At 46.5% G+C, this 21,085-nt stretch overlaps 3 protein-coding genes across 4 annotated transcripts; 1 reads left to right on the plus strand and 2 right to left on the minus strand.

Moving 5' to 3' along the window:
* Positions 1–5: 5 nt before the first annotated feature.
* LOC103469466 (uncharacterized) lies at positions 6–9,671 on the minus strand. Its single transcript, XM_008417160.3, has 5 exons — positions 9,320–9,671; positions 5,680–6,355; positions 4,319–4,382; positions 3,832–3,889; positions 6–308 (listed from the first exon to the last, which is right to left on the minus strand). Exons 1-4 carry the CDS (start codon positions 9,566–9,568, stop codon positions 3,856–3,858), a joined length of 1,023 nt encoding a protein of 340 aa, XP_008415382.2. The 5' UTR covers positions 9,569–9,671; the 3' UTR covers positions 6–308; positions 3,832–3,855.
* Positions 9,672–11,157: 1,486 nt separating this feature from the next.
* jmjd6 (jumonji domain containing 6, arginine demethylase and lysine hydroxylase) lies at positions 11,158–17,483 on the minus strand. Its single transcript, XM_008417161.3, has 6 exons — positions 17,125–17,483; positions 14,155–14,543; positions 13,273–13,559; positions 12,916–13,051; positions 11,672–11,804; positions 11,158–11,591 (listed from the first exon to the last, which is right to left on the minus strand). The coding sequence occupies exons 1-6, from the start codon at positions 17,251–17,253 to the stop codon at positions 11,460–11,462; spliced, it is 1,206 nt and encodes a 401-aa protein (XP_008415383.1). The 5' UTR covers positions 17,254–17,483; the 3' UTR covers positions 11,158–11,459.
* Positions 17,484–17,491: 8 nt separating this feature from the next.
* On the plus strand, positions 17,492–20,978 carry mettl23 (methyltransferase 23, arginine). 2 transcript variants are annotated; one of them, XM_008417162.3, is made up of 5 exons: positions 17,492–18,539; positions 19,061–19,165; positions 19,259–19,496; positions 19,565–19,649; positions 20,529–20,978. In XM_008417162.3, the coding sequence occupies exons 1-5, from the start codon at positions 18,438–18,440 to the stop codon at positions 20,764–20,766; spliced, it is 768 nt and encodes a 255-aa protein (XP_008415384.2). In that variant the 5' UTR covers positions 17,492–18,437; the 3' UTR covers positions 20,767–20,978. The 2 variants fall into 2 exon arrangements, with proteins under 2 accessions (XP_008415384.2, XP_017161645.2); XM_017306156.2 differs by having other exon boundaries at positions 18,526–18,621.
* Positions 20,979–21,085: the final 107 nt, after the last annotated feature.

Raw genomic sequence — 21,085 nt, forward strand, 5'->3', positions numbered from 1 at the left:
AAAACTTTTTCACACTTTTATTCCCTGTTTTAAATTAAAACAAACTCAGAGCAGATAAAGTAAAGCTGCAGCATCAACAGAAACAGTTTATCATTCGGAAACAGATTAAAACCAGGCTGAGTAAAAACACACTCCTTCATTTCTGCACAAAGCTTCAACACACACAAAAACTGCTGAAGGCACATTGGTGGGAAACACTTTTGCTACGAAACATCTGCTCCACCTCAGAGGTGCTAACGCCACAAAAACATGAAGGAAGCCTCAAAAACTGCTGATCTTCATCTCTTCAGAACTTCATCAGAAATCAGCTGAAAGAGTCAGAAGAAGAGTTAATGACGATGGGAATTGTTGTTTGATGAGCAGAAACTTAAAGACCTAAAAGCTATTTATTTATTGAGTGATTGATTTAAGAACACTCTCCCTAATAAATTGGCTCATCTCGTTAAAACCACTGACCCTCATGTCTTAGCATGTTCCTTTAAAACTAACTTTCTGTTAACCTGCTTGTAAGTTGAGGTCTGTTATGTTAGCCTTTGTTTTTGGCCCAATTCACCATTTTTCAAAACATTTTAGATTTTTTTGTAATAAATTAAGAATATTTTTGAACCATCCACTGCATTTCTGGCTGGTCACTGTAAATCCCTAACACTGCTGATGGTTGATGCTCAGATCCTAAATCTGCCAATTGCACAGGTTTTAATAGCTGCTGTTAACCTATTAAAACTGTTTCATATTAAACAGTTTTAATGTTTAAAACTGTTTAATATGAAACAGTTTTAAACATTAAAACTGTTTCATATTAAAAAGTTTTTAATATGCCCCTAATATTTGCGGCTGCCCCAAATATTTGGTTCTAAACACTGAAAACTGTTCTGTCTCTAAAGAAAGACAACCAGTAAACAACAGGAGCAATAGTATCTGATAAAAATATGAAAGTGATCTTGTCTCAGCATGTTCTGTAGTTAAATGGTTAAGTTTTAATTCTTTAAAAACAGGCTTCCGAGGTTTGAGATGGATACAATTCTGCAGCAGAGGTTTATCCATTTTTAATGTCAAATGTCCAAATACTTTGTTTTTCTGAACAGCTCAGAGTTCACAGTTAGTCATTGTCTTTAACAGCAGCAGGACTCAACAGTTAGCAGTTAGCCTGCATGTTATCAGCTGAGACAGCAGCAGATAGATGGAACAAGACCAGAACCAGAGGAACCACAAAGAACCACAGGAAATCAGTTCAGCAGCTCAGATTTGGTTCATTAGTAAAGTGCAGATTTAAGGAATTGGATTCTCTAACCAAGTCATTTCACTGAGGTGCAAACCTGGTATGTTCAGACTGACCACTAGGGAGCAGCATTTGCTTCAGTTAAGCAAATACACTTTTCTTCATGGCTCAACTTCTCAAAGTTTAAATGTAGCTCAGTGTGGGGTTTTCCAACTGTTTTAGGGTAATTGTGATGAGCTGAATCCAAAAATCGCATTGGTTTTACTCAATCAGGTCAACTTTCTGAACTACGGATGCAACATGAGCATCAAAATGCATTTTCACACGTGGATGAGTTTCCTGAGGATCAATGAGTGAAGAGCAGGAGGAGAGACTCCACCAGGACGAACAGAGACTGAGAATTTAGCACAATGAAGATATAATGTTCAATTACATGCACATGTTTATTAGGCAATTTACAGAAATCCAATTTTGTAACATTGAACTAACACACTCTGATAGAACATGTTTTTCTCCTAAAATCTTTTTGAATGAGAAATATTAACAGAAATGAAGTGATAATTCAGTCAGAAGATCGGATTAGAATAAAAACCTGATCTGATTCAGAAAAATGGATGTCACTTTTGGATTCAGCGGAGCAAAATAGTCCAAATCCAGTTGAAAAAACATAAACAACTTCCAAAAAATATTTTTTGTAATCTGCTGATAAATGAACCGTCTGTTCCTACTTCTCCCCTGCTGGACCTTCTCCAGGAAGGGCTGCGGTTGGTTGGTATTTTAACTGACAGACCACACCAATCGATCGGTTCATCATTACCTTCTGATCAGTCACATCATTTCCTGCAGTCACTTTTTTCAGAATCAGACTCCTGGAATCTGAGGGGGAAATTATTGATCCAAATAGCATAATGAACCATTAAAAAACCCAACAAGATAAGAAAGTCATCATAAGTATGTTGGTTTAGCTGTAGCAGCTAAACTTTGCCAGCAGGGGGCAGCCTGCACCAACAGTAAAACCTGGGCTTTAACTATCTGCTGCATGTCTTTGGGTACGCCCACACAGTAGCTGTAGGTCAGAGGTCAAACTGCTCCAAATAAGTTCAACTTTCAGTCAGTAGGAGGATTCAAACTGCACTTTAATCTGAGATTCTGCACAACAAAATCATGAGGCTGATGGGTTCTTCCTGACCCTGGTCCCACCAGCACGATGCCTTTCTGTCACCTTCATGCAAACATTTGGCTCCACGAGCTCCGTCCATGTCTGCATTAATGCAGCTGAGCTTTAGAAACAGAGGTCAGAGAGCAGGATGACCCAGTGGGTTAGGGTTAGATTCCTGATACTCTGGAGAAGTGGAGCTTCATCTCACAGACAGCGTCCAGCAGGAAGAGCTCCCACAGACAAACTAAGCTTGATTATCTTCATTTGTTTAAAATCCGTCCAAACATTCTGATTTCCGCTGGACATTCAGGTCTTATTTGGGAAAAAGAACGAAGGAAAACATTCTGGGCTCAGTGACTGAAAACGGTTTGGATGGGAAGCAGCTGTAGCGTTTTCCATCGCTTCATCACTGCTGATGTTTCCATGGAAACTGAGTTTTCTGACGTGGTTTGGGTCTGAACTTTAACTCAACATCATGCAAGAAATGGAAACTTTTCCAAAAGGCCAAAACTGAGAGAACAAGAAAAAAGAACTGAATCCTGTTTCAGTTGCTTCCTTTTCCAGGAAATGATTTTGATTCGTTCATTCCGTCCACGCAGGACTGACTGCTTTAAGGCTGTTACTCAGATCTTTTTATTGGTTTTTATTGGTTTAACAGATCTAAGAACAACACTCGCTCTGAGATCTGCATCTGTATGCTCTAGATGGGCCACAGCTTCTGTTCTCTTCATCCCTGGTTGGGTTTTAAATTAAATGTAGAGATGCAGCAGACTGAATGCTGCTACATTTGGCTGAAACCAAGACCTGACCTGTTGGATTCGGGGCGGGGCTACTGGGTCATCAGGGGGCGGGGCTACTGGGTCACCAGGGGGCGGAGCTACTGGGTCATCAGGGGGCGGGGCTACTGGGTCATCAGGGGGCGGGGCTACTGGGTCATCAGGGGGCGGGGCTACTGGGTCATCAGGGGGCGGGGCTACTGGGTCACCAGGGGGCGGAGCTACTGGGTCACCAGGGGGCGGGGCTACTGGGTCATCAGGGGGCGGGGCTACTGGGTCATCAGGGGGCGGGGCTACTGGGTCATCAGGGGGCGGGGCTACTGGGTCACCAGGGGGCGGAGTTAAAGGGTCACCAGGGGGCGGGGCTACTGGGTCATCAGGGGGCGGGGCTACTGGGTCATCAGGGGGCGGGGCTACTGGGTCACCAGGGGGCGGGGTTAAAGGGTCACCAGGGGGCGGGGCTACTGGGTCACCAGGGGCGGGGCTACTGGGTCACCAGGGGCGGGGCTAATGGGTCATCAGGGGCGGGGCTACTGGGTCACCAGGGGCGGGGCTAATGGGTCATCAGGGGCGGGGCTACTGGGTCATCAGGGGGCGGAGTTAAAGGGTCATCAGGGGGCGGGGCTACTGGGTCATCAGGGGGCGGGGTTAAAGGGTCAGCAGAAGCATCACCTTACCATGTCCTCCTAACAGTCTCTGCTCTACAGACAGGTGAGGTCAGAGGTCAGCTCTACCCTAGAAAGATAAAGGTTCAGTCTGTCAGAACATGCAGCCGGTTTTGACTCTGACAGGAAATGTTGTGAGGAAATCCTGGAGAATCCAAACGGACAACCAATGTTACGATCTGAGTTCAGTCTCCAGTTCAAATCTGAATCTCTGAGGCTGTTTTCTGTCTGATCTGCCTGTGAAACTCAGCCTGAACTACAGAACCAGGTTTTGTCCTGTGGAGGAAATCAGATCCGATCTAAGAGCCGCGGATCCGATCATTTTCCCACAGACTCAGAGTTTTCCTGATTAATCCAGAACATTCCCAACTGAACACGGAACGTTTGCAGATGCAAAGAGAAGCAGCAGGAAAACTGAACAGACATGGAGGAGACAGGATAGCATCCTGTGAGTTTATCCTGATAGGGTCAGGGGTCAAAGGTCAGGGGTCAAACTCACCTCTGCTCCTCCATCAGTGCCTCCAACTTGCTGGATTCATTTTGAGCTGCAGCTGCAGCAACATCTGGAACAGAAGAAGAAGAAAGTCAGAGCAGCTCAAAGATCGGCCAATCAGATCACAGGACAGAAGCTGCTTGGATCTGATTGGTTCATATCCAGCTTCCTGCAATTCAGCCTGAAACCTTTTCCAGACAAACGCAGCTCAGCTGAGGAACGAGACTGAGGGAGACGAGTCCAGGTCTTCCTGGACCAGAGAGATGGAGACGTCCAGAGAAATGTCTTCATCTGGAAGAGATGAAGACATGTCCTCCTGTCTGTCCTCCTGTCCGTCCCTGCTGCTCCTCTGCGTCTGCAGCTTCTAGATGAGCCCTGCAGCAGATGTTTGCTGCAGTTAGAGCTGCAGCGCGTCGTTCAGGCGGGGCAGCATCACCTCTCAGACTGAACGTCCTGAATGTGGAACCTGATCTGAGCTGCTGCTGTCATGAACAAAACATCAACATTAACTCCGCCCACAACGATCACCTGGAGCCACGTTCTCCTCTTTTTAAAGACTCGAAGCCTAAACATGTTTTCTGTATCGACAGTGAAGGTGGAAATAATGACAACATGTGTTTTAAGATCGTTTAGATGTCAAGTTACCTCAATATTATTTAGCTATGATGCTAATTCGATCCATGAGGCAGATTATTTTATTAATGCTGCTATTCCTCTAACTGAGTGAAAATAAATGGTTCTGAATGAACATGACAGCTAAATACTGAAAAAACTCCTTCACTCAAAGTTTTATTGAATATGAAATCAGTTAAAATTAAATCATTTTTTTAACACTAAAAGATCTCTTTACTTTTCTAGAAGCCTCTGGCTCCTGTTTTACAATAAAACATTTGATTAGGATGTGTATCTACCTACTTATGTAAATAATTATTTATTCATCAATATTTATATATTATTCTTTGTAATCTGAAGTAATTCTATAATTCAGTTATCAATATATATGCACAGAATTGACCATTTCTATAGCTGCACCTAAATTATACATATTCCTTCCTAATACCGTTTCCTTAGTTTCCTGATGTCGCTAAAAAGCCTCAAATTACCCAAATTAGAAATAACTTGTAAATTTTGGTCACATGTTGTCTGATATATCACGTGCAGAAAACATAAGTGTAGTTCCCCCTCCGGCCACTAGGTGGAATCACAGCCACTCTGAGTGTCCTTAGTGTGAGAGGAAGATGCATAAAAATGATGCTCAGGACCTCTGAATACTATCTACCTCCTAAAGTTCTGACCCGTTTCATTTGGACCAGTACCAGGGCACCGAGGACAGAGCCCTGAGGTCCACACCCTGAAACGCCTCCTACCGTTCAGAAAGTTGTGCTCCGGTTCCGGTTCCTCTGCCACGAGCCCTGTGGGTCCAGAGACCGTTTCAGCTGCTGGTTCTGGTCCGGACTCATCCACCTTCTCAACCTCTGGTTCAGGTTCTGGTTCAGAAACTTTAACTGGTTCTGGGACAGAATTGAATTCTGGAGCTGCAGCTGGTTCTGGTACAACAGATGAGTTGACTAGAGTAACTGGTTCTGGATCTGGTTCTGGTTCTGGTACAGATTCCACAGCTGTTAATGATTCAGAGACAAGTTTCTGAGCTGCTGTCGGTTCTGGGGAAGGTTCCCCCACATTCTGCTTAGCTGGTTCTGGTCCTTCAGCTGGTTCTGGTCCTTCAGCTGGTTCTGGTTCTTTAGCTGGTTCTGGTTCTTCAGCTGGTTCTGGTTCTTTAGCTGGTTCTGGTTCTTCAGCTGGTTCTGGTTCTTCAACTGGTTCTGGTTCTTCAGCTGGTTCTGGTTCTTCAACTGGTTCTGGTTCTTCAGCTGGTTCTGGTTCTTTAGAAGGTTCTGTAGCAGGTACTGAAACTTCTAATGGTTCTGGAGATGATTCTTGTATTTTGTTTGGTTCTGGAAAAGGTTCTTGAGCTGGTGCTTGTTTGGTGACTGGTTCTGGTAGCTTCACTGGTTCCAGGACCGTCACTGGTTCTGGTACCGCCTGGAATGGAAACAGTTAGCATCAGACAGTTAGCATCGGACAGTTAGCATCAGACAGTTAGCATCGGACAGTTAGCATCGGACAGTTAGCATCGGACAGTTAGCATCGGACAGTTAGCATCGGACAGTTAGCATCGGACAGTTAGCATCGGACAGTTAGCATCGGACACAGTGGCAGCTGCTTCATATTAACGTTTTGCTTTGTCGCCTGAAACAGAAACCCTGAGCGGGTTCTAACAGATCCGGACCCGTTTGGACTCGTGTTTGGATATCAGCCGCTTACAGAACCAAAATATGTAAAAAATAAGGAGCAGTGAAGCTGGAAGTGACTGGATTTGGACCAAACCCCGGATTCTGAACCCAGGTTCTGACCGGTATTGGACCTCCAGACAGAACCGCTCTACCGTTACAGGCAGACCTTAAAAATCAGGATGAAAAAAATTCAAAGCTGATTTATTTTGTTTAAAAATGCGACCCGTTCTGAGGTCAGAACCGGGTCCTCTGAGGTTCTGAGGACCCGGTTCTGACTTCCAGAACATCTCTGAGGATCATCTGATGCTCCTCCAACTAAAACCGGACCTCCTGTTCAGAACCGGACCGCTGCAGCTGTCGGCGTCCTTCAGGAAGTGCTGAGTCGGAGCGTTTTGGAATCTGAGCCGCTGATCCGATCTGCTTGAGGCAGAACTTCAGTTGAACAGTAAATCTTCCCGGTCCAGTTTTAGACTGGACCCAGACCTGGGATGGGTTCCTCCCCCCAGTCTGGGCCGGGTCCAGATGGGTCCAGACGGAGCCAGGAGGGAAGCGGTGGGATTAAGTCACCTGGGCGTCTTAGCGGCCGTCTGCTGCTCTAATCCCAGGAACCTTCTGCCTGATTCTCAGATCGCTGCCAGTACCAGCCCCTCCTCCCTCATGACCTTTGACCCTTGGCCTGCTGAGGCCTGCAGAGTTTGAGACGTTTTCCTCTCTGCAGACTGATGGGCCTCAGATGGTTTGACCGTCTGAAGACATTCTGATGTCTGTCTGCTGGGCGCTGAGCTCAGATCATCTGAACAGGAAGCAGAGAACCAGATGGAAATATGACATGAACGACATCCACAACAGGAAATGACATAACTCTGTATTCCCTTCCTTTCATAAGGAGTTGAATCTTTTCTTCTGGCTCAGAAGCCAGAATCAAAATGTTGTGAGTTTATTAGTTTAGTTTCTTTCTGTTATCTTTATCAGTGGTGAAACAAAGTGGACCTGCTGGAGTCCACCGGTCACAGAACTCTGGATCCGTTTCTGATGGATTCGCTTCAGCAGGGAACCGTCTCCATGTTCCCGCCTGACCTCAGGCGGGGTGGAGGCTGAGGTCACCGCAGAGGCAGGATCAGCCCAGCCTTTGTGCAGAGCTGGTGAGCGTCCAGCAGCAGCTGAGGAGCCGTCGGCTGGCGGGTCAGCCAGAACCGGAACCAGCTCAGAGGAAATGCCATCAGAGAGGATTAAACCGACACGACAACTGCTGAAACATTAGCTGCTGAAAACAACTGAACAAATTACTGCTGTAGAATTTATCTTGAAATCTTAGCTTAGGGGAAGCTAAGAGCGCTAACTGTTTTCAAAGATAGCAGAAATGGCAAAATGCTATCAGTGGATTAGCAGAGGAGCGACTTCCAAAGACACCAGGAAGTTTCTCTCTTTGGGTCTGAAGAGTTTGACTCTCCCAACAGAACCTCAGAACCTGCAGGAGGAGAAACTGGGTCAGAATGACAGGATCCAACAGAGATCCTGGTAAGGTTATCAGGAGGAGCTGCAGACGTTTCCTCCAGACGTCCAGCATGTTGGACACGTTGACATGTTAGCTGGAGCGGCTCCATGTTTCCAGGCATCTGGGCCGACCGGCTGCTTATTTAGGCTGCAACCGGGTCGCAGCAACGCAGCCGCCAGCAAAACAGCAGCACATTCCCCACAGAACCTGCTGCTGGCCTCAGTTCTCTGAGGAGTTTGGACCTGACCCGGTTCTGGTTCTGGGAGCTGCATTCAAGCCAAAAAACAAAACAGCTGAGAGAACAACCCGCCTGTGTTCCTGCTGCACAAACCGCCTTTATGGAGCCACTGAGAGTCGATCTGCAGCTGCTGCACAGCAGAGACATCGGCCCGGGGGGCCGACAGCCTGGGGGGCCCGGGGGGCCAGGGCTCACGGGGGCCGGGGCCCGACAGCCTGGGGGGGCCTGACAGCCTGGGGGGCCCGGGGGGCCAGAGCTCAGGGGGGCCGACAGCCTGGGGGGCCCGGGGGGCCAGGGCTCACGGGGGCCGGGGCCCGACAGCCTGGGGGGCCCGGGGGGCCAGAGCTCAGGGGGGCCGGGGCCCGGGGGGCCTGACAGCCTGGGGGGCCAGGGCTCAGGGGGGCCAACAGCCTGGGGGGCCCGGGGGGCCAGGGCTCAGGGGTGCCGGGGCCCGACAGCCTGGGGGGCCCGGGGGGCCAGAGCTCAGGGGGGCCGGGGCCCGGGGAGCCTGGGGGGCCAGGGCTCAGGGGGGCCGGGGCCCGGGGACCCAGGGGGACCAGGGCCTGACAGCCTGGGGGGCCCGGGGACCCAGGGGGACCAGGGCCCGACAGCCTGGGGGCCCGGCGGTGGGAGTCCACCAAACTCCAGAAATCACAGACTCTGACCTGATCAGTCTCTCTGGATGAGTCAATCCAGGCTTTTATTTTGAAAGTGCCTGTACTCTGTGAGGCTCTTATTTTGAAGCTGATTCAGAGATGAGATCATACCTGAGGAATCAGAACCGTTACTGTTCACCTCCAACATGAGTTCAAGTTAAAAATGACCCGGACTTCTCGCTCCCAAAAACACGAACTAATTAAAACCTGCGGAAGATTTTATGAATTAAACATTAGAACTGTTTAAAGTTTTAACGTTTTTATAGATTCCAGGTGTTTTAATCAGATCAATAAATACATCAAAGATCGATCACAGACTCTGACCTTCACTTTCAGCCCCAGGACGTCCCGCTTCTTCTCTGCTGGTTCTGGTTCTGGTCCCGGGGAGAGCAGCGGTTCTCCCGGAGGTCTGGACGGAGGAACATCGTCTCCGTATCCCACGTTGGGCTTGTTGGTCCCGGCCGAGGAGGAGGCGGGTCTGTCGGGCTTCCGGCGGAGCAGCGATGAAGCCAAATAAACCGCGACCACCGTGAAGAGGACGGCGGGCAGGAGGACGGCCGGGTCCAGGTCCATGGCGGTTCCGAAGAGCGGCGGGTGTCGACCAGGCTGGGACCAGGCGCACTCTGAGCAGCCTGACCCACGGAGGCTCGGTCTGACCGCGACAGCTGACGGGACGCTTCAAAATAAGAGCCTAAAATAAACAAGCTTCAAAATAAGAGCCTGAAATAAACAAGCTTCAAAATAAGAGCCTGAAATAAACAAGCTTCAAAATAAGAGCCTGAAATAAACAAGCTTCAAAATAAGAACCTAAAATAAACAAAGCAAACAACTTCAAAATAAGAGCGTTACACAAATATGGACCAACTCTCCCTTCAGATGCTCTTTTCAAAATAAAAGGATCTTTTCAAAAATAAAAGACGGAGTAAAGAGAAAAACTTTCAAACTAAAACTTTTCTTTCCTCCAAAAATAACATCGTTTAAAATAAGAGAAATACTTCAGCAAAGTGTTCAACGTGTTTAGTTTTCAAAATAAAACAGTTTGAGAACGTGGTTCAGCTTTTATTTTGTAAGGCTGCAGGCCACAGCAGAACCGCCCATCTGGGTCAGAAACTCTGAGATCCAGATCATGTTTGGGTATCACTTTATTTAAAGGGGTTTGAATAAGACTAATAAACATAAAGGAGCCTTTATGAATGTTTATGACTGATGTCATGAAGTGTCATTTGGTAAATAATGATCATTTAATGCAAAGTTGCATTAAAAGTCCATTAAAAATGCCAACTTGGCATTAAAAGTGTCATTATTTACCAAATGACACTTCATGACACCCGTCATAAACATTCATAAAGGCTCCTTTATGTTTATTAGTCTTATTCAAACCCCTTCAAATAAAGTGTTTCCATGTTTTAAGTCTTTTTCTTTTCTGAAATATTTTGCAGCAACTCAGAAAGTCTTTAAAATATATTTATTTATCCAGGTAGAAATATAATAATCAGTTTTAGGAAACTTTTACTCTCTGCAGCGACTCTAAGGTTTGTTGTTTCTGTAATGAGTTTCAAATTTGAATTCTTGTTTTGTAAAGTTGAACCAATCAGCTGCTAGCTGGTCTCTGCTGGACGGCGGGTTCCCAAGCAGCGGGGCGGGGCCCCACAGGGGCCGCAACATGACTAATGAGCAACAGTTATGCGACTCATCAGGTTTAAGGAGGAACAAAAAGATTCAGTAAATCATGAAATATTATTTTAGAAATAAATGTCATTAAATGATGCAATATAAATTTTACATGAAATAAATGCATTAAAAATATAATTTACTGTTTATTTGAATAACAGTATGTAATACATATTGTTGTACATACGATGTACAACAATATGTATTTTTAGGGAGTCAGCAGTCTCTGTGTCCTAGTCAAAGCTCAGATGAGATTTGCTGTTAATAACCTTTAAAAACCGATCAGTTTGTTTCTGAATAACGAACTGAACTGATTGCTAACGGACCGGCACAGCTCTGCAGAACCCGGCCGGTCCAATCTCCAGGCTGGTTCCGTTCTTTTGTTTGGTCCAGAACCGGGCCGAGTCCAGCAGAACCTGCTTGACGAGCCTCAGAGATGCTGAATATCGTCATGGTTACGGGCAGGACAGTACAGACGCCGACAGCAGAACTTTTCCTCTGAAATTCTTTATTTTAAGGCCCAGAAAACAGATCCGACAGTCAGACAACGCTAAAAGTGTTTCATAAAAACCAGGAAACCACGTGACATCACTTCCTGTTTTTGGCACAACTGGAGTCCCAGAAGCCGAGGCTGCAGGGTTCAGGTGCAGAAGGCCTCAGTCTGGTCCAGAAAGGTCAGAGTTCACCAGAGCAGCATCCATCCTGGACCTTCAGTCTACAGAAGCACCTGAACGCCTCAAACGGGTTTAACAGTTAAAGGTGGTAGGTCACCCAGGGGTCGCGACCCCAGGGGTCACCGGGACGAGCAGCGCTCCTTGCTGGCGCAGTCGTCCTGGCTGGTGGAGTCGCCGTTGGCCGTTGCCCCGCAGGTCCGCCTCTTCTTCCTGCGGTGGGACGCGGCGTCGCCCTCGGAGCCCGACTCCCCCTGCAGGACAGACGGAGAACAGGAAGTCACATGACAGGAAGTACGGCAGCTTGGATTGTCGGACGGCGTTCCGGCCTTACGTCAGAGTCGGAGGAGCTGGACGAGGAAGAGGATGAAGAGTCGCTGGAGCTGTCCGACGCGATGCCGGTCGACTCCTGCAGGTCGACCTTATCGGCCAGCGCCGCCAGGTCCGGACGCTCCTGCTTCAGGATCCTGGAACACACACACACACACACACACACACACACACACACACACACACACACACACACACAACACACACACACACACACACACACACACACACACACACACACACACACACACACACACACTGGATTAACGCAGCGCCACCACAGCAGAACAAAAAAACGTTAAAAAAACCTTCTTCCTCAAAGAAAAATAAAAGTGAACCTTTGGAAAGAAAACGGGAAAAATAAGAAATAAAACCTGAGTCGACTCAGGTTTATAATAAAGTAACAATAATAAATACTGGATGCTTTTTGAGGATAAAAAACTAAGTAAACTTTACACAAATACTGCAGATCAGTGTTTCTCCCCCTGCCCTGCAGGTGTTTCCCTCCTGCAGCACCTGATGGTCATGTGATCAGAACATCAGATCAGCTGATGGTCATGTGATCAGAACATCAGATCAGCTGATGGTCATGTGATCAGAACATCAGATCAGCTGATGGTCATGTGATCAGAACATCAGATCAGCTGATGGTCATGTGATCAGAACATCAGATCAGCTGATGGTCATGTGATCAGAACATCAGATCAGCTGATGGTCATGTGATCATCAGCGGTTCTGGAGCAGAGGCTCATCTAGAACATGCAGAGCAGGGGGCCTGAGGACCAGGGGGGGAAACTCTGATGTAGAAACTAAAATTTATTTAAAACAAAAAAGTTAATTATTGAATTAAACTGAAAGACATTAAAATTAATGAGAAGAATAAAAAAATTTAAATCAGATTAAAAGGAAAAAATTTTTATATGCAATAAAAGGAGAATTTAAAAAATCTTAAAATTAAATAAAATTGTGAAACAAAACGAAACAAACTTAAAATATGAGTGATATAGTAAAACTTGAAAAATAAAATAAAAGCTAAATTTAATTTCAAATGTGATAAAAACTGAATAAAATCAAAGCAAAATAAAACATGCTAAAATAAAAACCTAAAACAAAGTTGAACTTTTATAGCGTAGTTTTAAAAGACAAAATAAAACCAGTTTTTATTTTGTTACTCTTTCGTATTGTAATTTTATTTAAAACCTTTAAAACAACAAAGGCTCAGATGTGTGTGCGGCGCCGCTCTCTTACCGGTACCACTTCCTGGACAGTTTGGGTCGGCCGCGCACCGTCTTGTGCCAGACGATGGGGAAGTTTGTGGTGCTGGCGAAGTTCTGCGTGACGGCGATCGTTGTGTCCAAGTTAAGTACGACGTGCCACCAGCCGCCTGGAAACCAGTCAGTGGAAACCAGTCAGTCAGTGGAAACCAGTCAGCTTAATGTTTTATAAAATGACATTCTGAATGATTCCTTGACATTTTTGGCTCAGGTAAAGCCGGCGGCTAAGCTAACGTTGTGCTGGTGACTTCAGTGACAGAATTGATGCTCAAACGTTTTCTTGTTTAAATGTGAACTGATGGAGTTTCACACAGAACGGAACCGGACTGACCCGGGACGAAGACGGTCTCTCCGGGCCTCTGCAGCACCTCCAGCGGCCTGAAGTCGGGCGGCCAGGTGTGCTGCTGGGTGCGGGGGTAGACCACGCTGAACCAGGTGACGGCCTCGTCCTGCTGGTTGCCGCCCTCCTCCCGGGTCACCTTGATGAGCTCGCGCGGCGTGTTGGTGGGGAACAGGCACCAGCGCTTGTGGCCCTGCACCAGGGCGTTCCAGGCGCTGGTGCCCAGCGGGTCGATGTGGATCCCGGTGCCGGAGCGGGCCGGGCCCATCACGAACCACCTGAGGGGTCACAGGTCACAGTTATGACTCCTTATTTTTTTTAGCAAACTGTGGCAGCATGGCAGAGAAATCACACATCCACAAACATTCAAATATTTATTATATCCTTCTTGAGGATCAATGGGATTTATATCACTATAGTGATCACAGTAACTACAGTTTTCTGGCCGATCTTTAAAGAGCCAAACCTGTCGAGTCTGATTTAGGCCGATACGATTCTTTAGTCTGAAATGTTGAGTTGGCAACAGCAGGGCGAATATTAACTCCAAACATTCAGTCATGACTGGGTGGGCGGGGCTAACCATGTGGGCGGGGCTAACCATGTAGGCAAAGCTAACCATGTGGGCGGGGCTAACCTTGTAGGCGGGGCTAATCATTTAGGCAAGTCTAACCTTGTAGGCGGGGCTAATCATGTAGGCGGGGCTAATCATGTGGGTGGAGCTAATCGTGTGGGCGGGGCTAATCATCTGGGCGGGGCTAATCATGTAGGCAGGGCTAATCATGTGGGCGGGACTAATCATGTACATGAATCATAAATGATACAATAAATGCCCTCCCCTCCCTGTTTAAAGGTGAGGGTTAGTCGGGGGCTCACCTGTACGGCGGTCTGCGTTTCTCCCCAGCGAACTGGAACAGGTCGTCCCTGAAGAAAAGCGGCACTTCGTAGTCGTCCAGCAGCTTGCGGCGCTTGGCGTGTTCGCCGTAGCTGCTGTCGAAGATGTAGAGCGGGCTGTCGTCCCGCGTGGACTCCAGGTACTCCACGTAATACTTCATCTTCAGCTTCACAGAGTAGCCGTCGTTGTCCTCACCGCACTTGAACTTCTGGTTGCGGTATTTGCGTTTGAGGCGCTCCAGCGTCCATTTCTCCCGAGCGGGCCAGCTCTCCTGGCAGTTGAGGAGGACGACGGGTTTGTAGGGGCGCTCGAAGCGGGAGATGAACTCCTCTGGAGAGAGGCGCAGCGCGTCCACACGCTCCACGTTGTCCTGCAAGACAGGAAGTCCTTCAGCAAGGGAGGCAAAACCACAGGAAGTAAACCTACACGGCTGGTTTGGTTCTGGACAACATGAAGCTTCAGTTCACCGTCGCAATAAATCAATTAATCACAAATTAAAACTAAATCAATCATCTCCATTTCCACGATTTATTGTTTTTCTCCTGTCAAAAACTGGGTGATAAAAGTCTTCAGTCTGCTGCTTTGGTCACAAATATTATTTTTACATCACAATTTTGTTTACAGATTCTTTATGATTCACTTTGTTGGTTAATTTTAAAATGTTTTCCAGTTCCAGTGTTGAATGTTCATTAGAAACTCAGGGTTTCCCCCAGTGTATTCTAAGCCTGGCGGCCCACCAGGCTTTACTAGACCCCCGCCAGGCTCAGCTTTCTGTTTTTAGAAAATTTAATAATATAAAATAGAAATTTTTATTTAATCCGGATTGAAAGCGTCTCTGTTGCCGAGTGATTCACTGGTGGAGAAAATTTATTTCTAAAAGTAGTTTACAGTTTATTACTTGAAGCCGGCAGAGCGGACCAATCACAGCCGGCGCCTCGGCGCTGCTTGATCTCAAGTTTACCTCAGCAGGGATCGCGCTCCTCTTTTCAGTCAAACTGGACTCAGCCTGACCTGTATGGAGATTTACATCAACCCCCTGTGAGGAATTACGATTCTTTACAGAACTCCACACCAAGGTAAGAGTCTAAACCCGCCGCGTTGCTCAGGCTGAGCAGCTCTATGTGAACCACAGGAATAACTTGTAGATGATTTCAGAGGAGTTGAGGAGCAAAGAGAATGATTTATCTTTGTGAACAAACAATTATGCAGCGTTTCCATCTCACCTCGCTGCCCAGTGTGTGGCGCTGTCTGCCCTGTAAAGTTCATGTCTGTGTTCCTGGTTGGTTGGAGCTTTAGCGGCTAACGAACCAGCGCTAACCTCATCATGCAGGTTCAGCCAGGTGAGGAGCTTTAGCCTCGTAGTCACGCTTTACGCTGGTTTTATATTATTTTATTATTATTTTTCTGGTTACATGATGAATCAAACTATATCAGAAGCTTTGTCCATTAGTCAGAGTTAATGAGCGAGGAGATCTGAGAAACTCGTCCCATAAACTCCAGCAACCAAAACAGTTTGAGATTCTTATTAAAACTCAACAGACAGAAATGTTGGAGCTGCTAAAGCTACATTAGCTGCATTATATTAAATCTCCTGTTTGTTGCTCAGTGCAGCAGGTTTAACTCATCCTGCAGGGCCGGTCCAAGGCTAATGGGGCCTGGGGCAGAATCTGACTGAGGGGCCCCATCAGCAGCTCTAACAGCTTCTGTGTTGGATTTAATCTGGGAGAGGAGGAGGATTTTAACTGGCCAACATAAAAACAATCAGTTATAATCCAGTTTATTAATTTGTATTTGTGGGCCAACGGCTCAAACTCAAAGATTAAACTCAAAGCATCAGATTGTTGCTATGGTAACAAAACAATATAACTATAAATATTGTTCTTTGAACTTTTACAAAGTAAACCTACCAGCTCCTTAAAATCTTACATTTAAATGTTAAACAATTTAAAATATTTTAATTTAAAATATTTTAATTTATGCTGAAACCATTAAATTAAACTCAGCAGCATTGATAACCTCAATAAATAAATGTTACATTCATGTATCTGTGTTAAAATATCAGCATTCATGGCCCCTGAAGCCCTGGGGGCCCCACGGAGCCGCTGGCTTAGTTTGGATTAAACAGAAGTAAAATAATTGATATTCATTTAATTGTTTTTTGATCTGTTGTTTTTAAGACTAGTTGTGGGTTTAAATATCGGTTCACTGTCCCATAGTTACCCAGTAATATTTTTACTTTTTCTGGAAACATCTTTTAATACAAAAACACGGCGGGCCGACCGCCGGGCTGAGCAGGTCACTGGGGGAAACCCTAAAGTTGATTGATCTTTGAGAATGTGTTCTCAAGACAACAATATTATTGTTTATAGCAATACTTTCTGGGACATTTTATCGTCCAGTAACATCTGTTCTGGTGTCAGGCCTGACTGAAGGTTCTGGTTCCGTCTGTGTGGAAAGAAACCGAAAGGCGGTTAACTAGGATCCACCTCCAGCTGTGGAGACGACCTCAGTGTTTTAGATTCATCTCCAGGGTTTCCTGACTGGCTTCAACCTCTAGTCAACACTGATGCCAAAGTCTGTCTGAGCAGCACTGTAAACATCACCATTACAATACATAACACCATATCTGAGAGTGGGAATCAATAAAACATTACATATGAAGGGATTTTAAGGCCAGGGAATTAAAAAAAACTACCAAGAACAGTTATGCGTGTTTTTAGGTTAATAATGCTGCTATTTCTACATTCATTAACAGGTTAAGTGATCAATCTATTAACTTTACCTACTTTAGTTTCTCATTAGTCTAATCGTGTTAAAGCAGGGATGCAGCAGCGGCTCCTCCAGCAGGGGGCGCGCTACCAGCGGATCCTACATTGTCTACGTGACCAGGCGCACTGTTCTCCGCGGCTAGCTACTGTTAGCTCGGCTGTGGGAGATAAACTGACTGTTACCTTCACGGTTTGATGCGACACGTCGAAGTTCTCATAATAACCGTGTTTTATCCAGTCTAGGGAGTCCTTCAGCTCGGGTCTGGCGCTCCGCTTCGCCTCTTTTATTCTCTTCTTACTTTTATGGTTCATTTTCTTCCGGCTAGCAGTGTCTGATTAGCCTCTAACTCAGCTAACTCGGGGCTACATTCACCCACCTGCTCTCGGCGTCGCTTTAATAACACAAAACAACAACATAAACTCAAGCTGCTCTCGAACTTCTGTGATGTGTAACTATAAATGTGAGCTTTAAAATCACAGACACTCCGTTAAAGTTTGATAAAATCTAACAGCGGGACACACAATGCTTGTGAAACTGATTACGCAATTAACACCCGCCCTAAATGAGGCGGAAGGCATCTGATTGGCTGCAGCTTCACGAAAATTGCAGTGCGCTGATTGGTGTTCGTCATCTACGAAGCATTCCCGCCCATTAATGTTATTGGCTGCTACCTTCAAGACCTACCCGGTGGTCGGAATGTTTATTTCATATTAAACGCCATCGTTCTTGATGTTCAAGCTAAAGAAAGAAAAGCTTGATCTTTTTGGACGTTTAATGATCAAATGTTTAGATCAGTTATTGAGCACATCAGTTTGCAGATCCCTCTGTTCTTCATGCTCCAGCTAGAACACAGTGAATGACATTTCCAGTAAACGTTGCGACTTTCGAGGAACATGAACGCACCAAAAATACTGGGCGGAATTTACAACGAGACAAACAGATACTCTGCTCGATTTACTAGCCAGTGTAGAGAGCGGCATGCTACGAAGGAGAAGTTCCCATTTTATTTCAGCTTTCTTCTAAACTTGCTTTACTATCGATGCGTTACGGCTACTGTTTTTATTGTTAACTTATTGATTTATGCTAAGTGATGTTGCGATGTCTAAGCCAAGATTCTATACTAAATTAGCAGCCAAAGTGACAGGTTTTGATTGATAAAGAGTTTCTTTTTTGCGCATAACCAAGAATTGATAATATAATAATAATAATTTGTTTAAATGTATAATAATTCATACTTTTGCTTCGCATATTTATGCTAATCATGATTATCAGTGATACTTATAAAGAAAACTCTTCATCATCGATGTTTAGCACCTCTAGCTGACTCACACACCGGCTAATTGCTACGGAACGGACCCCTGATCTGACCGCGGAAGGAGCTACCAGCGTGGCTGTCTCAGCGCTTCTCCCATCAAAATAGCGGAGTTTAGAGCCAGTCCGTGATTCGGTCAGTGGCTCTGTACTGGTTTAGCTTCAGGGTTAGTTGGTGGACATTATGGAGGAGAGCGGAGAGCAGGCGGGGAGCGCAGCCTGCAGGGTTTTCACCTTTAAAGACGCGAAAAGCCCAGAGGAGAGTCTGAGTGTCTGCATCCCAGAGGTTTGTCCCTGCTGCTCCGCTGCCTGTTACATCCAGGGCCCCAGGCTCCAAAAAATTATAATTACGAGGAAAAGACTGCATGGTAATACAGTCATTATATTACCAGAATAAAGTTGTAGTTTTATAACTCCTCCACAAAAAGTAATGAAAATAAAAAGGTTGAGCATCTTGTGAAGTTATCCTGCAGTTTTACAAATAGTTAAATATCTGTAGAACTCTCCAAGCTTTTTTCTCATTAAAACAAAATTTTTTCTCCTAATTTTATGATTTTCTGCTGACATTATTGTCCCTGTATTCTACTACTATTATGACTTTATTCTCGTAATAAAAACAAAATCTCAAAGTCTGGCCTAAATACTTTAACATTAATAGAAACAGATGCTGATCTCTTATTGTTCTTTTTATTAAAGAAACATCTGCGAAATGAGAAACATTTAATAAAGTTTCCATTTGAAAGAAGACGCTGTCAGAGCCGAGTTATTAAAGGTTCCTGTTCGGTTCTGACTGCGGTGCTCCCTCAGGTTCTGGACCCTCAGTATGGCATGTACGTGTGGCCCTGCGCCGTGGTTCTGGCCCAGTACCTGTGGTTCCACCGAGACCAGCTGAGAGGCCGGACGGTGCTGGAGGTACGGGTACCCAGAAGGAAACCTTCTGGCCTTTGAGTTTCTGACCCCTGAGTTTCTGACCCCGTGTTGACCCCGTGGCCCTCCTGTGCTCAGCTCGGCGCCGGTGTGGGTCTCCCCGGCGTGCTGGCGGCCCGCTGCGGTGCCCGCGTGTCGCTGTCGGACGGATCGGACCGGCCGCGCTGCCTGGAGAACGGCCGGCGGAGCTGCGCCGCCAACGGGCTGCGGGACGTCGGCGTGCTGGGCCTCAGCTGGGGGGACGTGACCCCGGAGCTGCTGCTGCTGCCCCCGCAGGACGTCGTCCTCGGCTCGGACGTCTTCTACGACCCACAGGGTCGGTGTGAGAGTCGGAGTGAAGGCTCGCTGCTCCTCGTGTGGCTGAGCTGCTGCTTCTGCTTCCAGATTTTGAAGATGTTCTGGTGACGTTTGTCTGCCTGCTGAGGAAAAACCCGGAGGCTCAGTTCTGGACGACGTACCAAGTGAGGAGGTACGGCTGCTGCTGCTGCTGCTGCTGCTGCTGCTGCTGCTGTGAAATGTTTAAATCGGCTTTTCATTTCTCAACCTCAGCTTTCAGAACATTTATCCAGACTGGATCTGTCAGGTGGTTTAAGTTCAAATCTCCAGAAAACTGAAAATGTGTCGGATCAGAAAATGATGCAAACCTGCCTGAGACAGGCCAGGAGTTTGTTCTAACCCTGCCAGCATGCCTAGTGGGCCCCATGCCTAGGTGGGCCCCATGCCTAGGTGGGCCCCATGCCTAGGTGGGCCCCATGCCTAGTGGGCCCCATGTGGGGAAAAGGAGGGCAGACCAGATGAGTCCCCACATGGGTTTGTCTAGGGCCCATGTCCCATATGGGACCCATATATCAGCCCTCATTTCCCCACATGGGGCCCACCTAGACATGCTGGCAGGGAATCAGGAGAATAAAGAGAAAAAGGTTTAAAATAATGTCGTCGTTTTTATCAGCGGCTCTTGGTTCTGCAGACTCAGTACGTCCTGCTGCTGATGGATTAAAGATGAAATATTTCCTTATTAAATCTGATAGCAAAGTATAAACAACATGCTCAACATTCCTGTGTTTATTTCAGATTGTCTCTTATAATTACGACTTTATTCTAATAATATTTTGAGTTTCTGTCGTAATGTGAAATTATTTCCATTCAACCATAATAATAATAATAATAATATTCTCGTATTGTTTGTGACTCTATAATATTCACTCTCATGTTCTCCAGTCGGTGTTTCTAAATGCTGCTGCAATGAAATTTGATTTAATGAGAAAGTTTGACATGTTTACCAGCAGACCAAAGTTTCAGTGCCAGTGCGGTAAAGTGTCTGACCTCTGACCTCTGGTTGGCCTTGCAGCTCTGACTGGTCCCTGGAGGCCCTGCTCCACCGCTGGAGGCTGCGCTGCGTCTCGGTGCCGCTGGCGGACTTCGGTGCGGATGGGTGTGAGCTGGCCGGGTCCGCCCTGCCGGGCAGCCACACCGTCCACATGATGATCATCAGCAGGAGGTCAGAGGTCGACTCGCCGGCCCAGGGGTCGCCGTCTGCTCCCAGACACGCAGCCTGTCGCTCAGCTGCTCAGGGAAAAACTGATTGAAATGAACACATGAAAGCAGATTCAGGGAATCTGGGAGTATTTCTGGGTTTGACTGCAGATTTCAAGTTTTCTCAGCTTTGTGCTTCCGTGGCCAGCAGAGGGCAGTGTTCCTCTGAGAACATGACAGGACGTCCTGTTTCTGGGAGAGACGGTCCGCCGGCGGCGTCCGGTCCGTCTGTCTCTGCTGTAAATAAATGAATGTCTTGCAGGTCCGTCGTGTGTTTTCTCCTCTGCAGAACCTTTAGAAACTGGGACTGGAAGCAGCTAATCTGGGATTATCTCTGGTTCCAGAGTTTATGGTCAGGCACTCGGCCTCCTT

This window comes from Poecilia reticulata, chromosome 8, assembly GCF_904066995.2.
Source record: "Poecilia reticulata chromosome 8, P_reticulata-male-v2, whole genome shotgun sequence".
In the NCBI taxonomy this organism is placed as follows: Eukaryota; Metazoa; Chordata; class Actinopteri; order Cyprinodontiformes; family Poeciliidae; genus Poecilia; species Poecilia reticulata.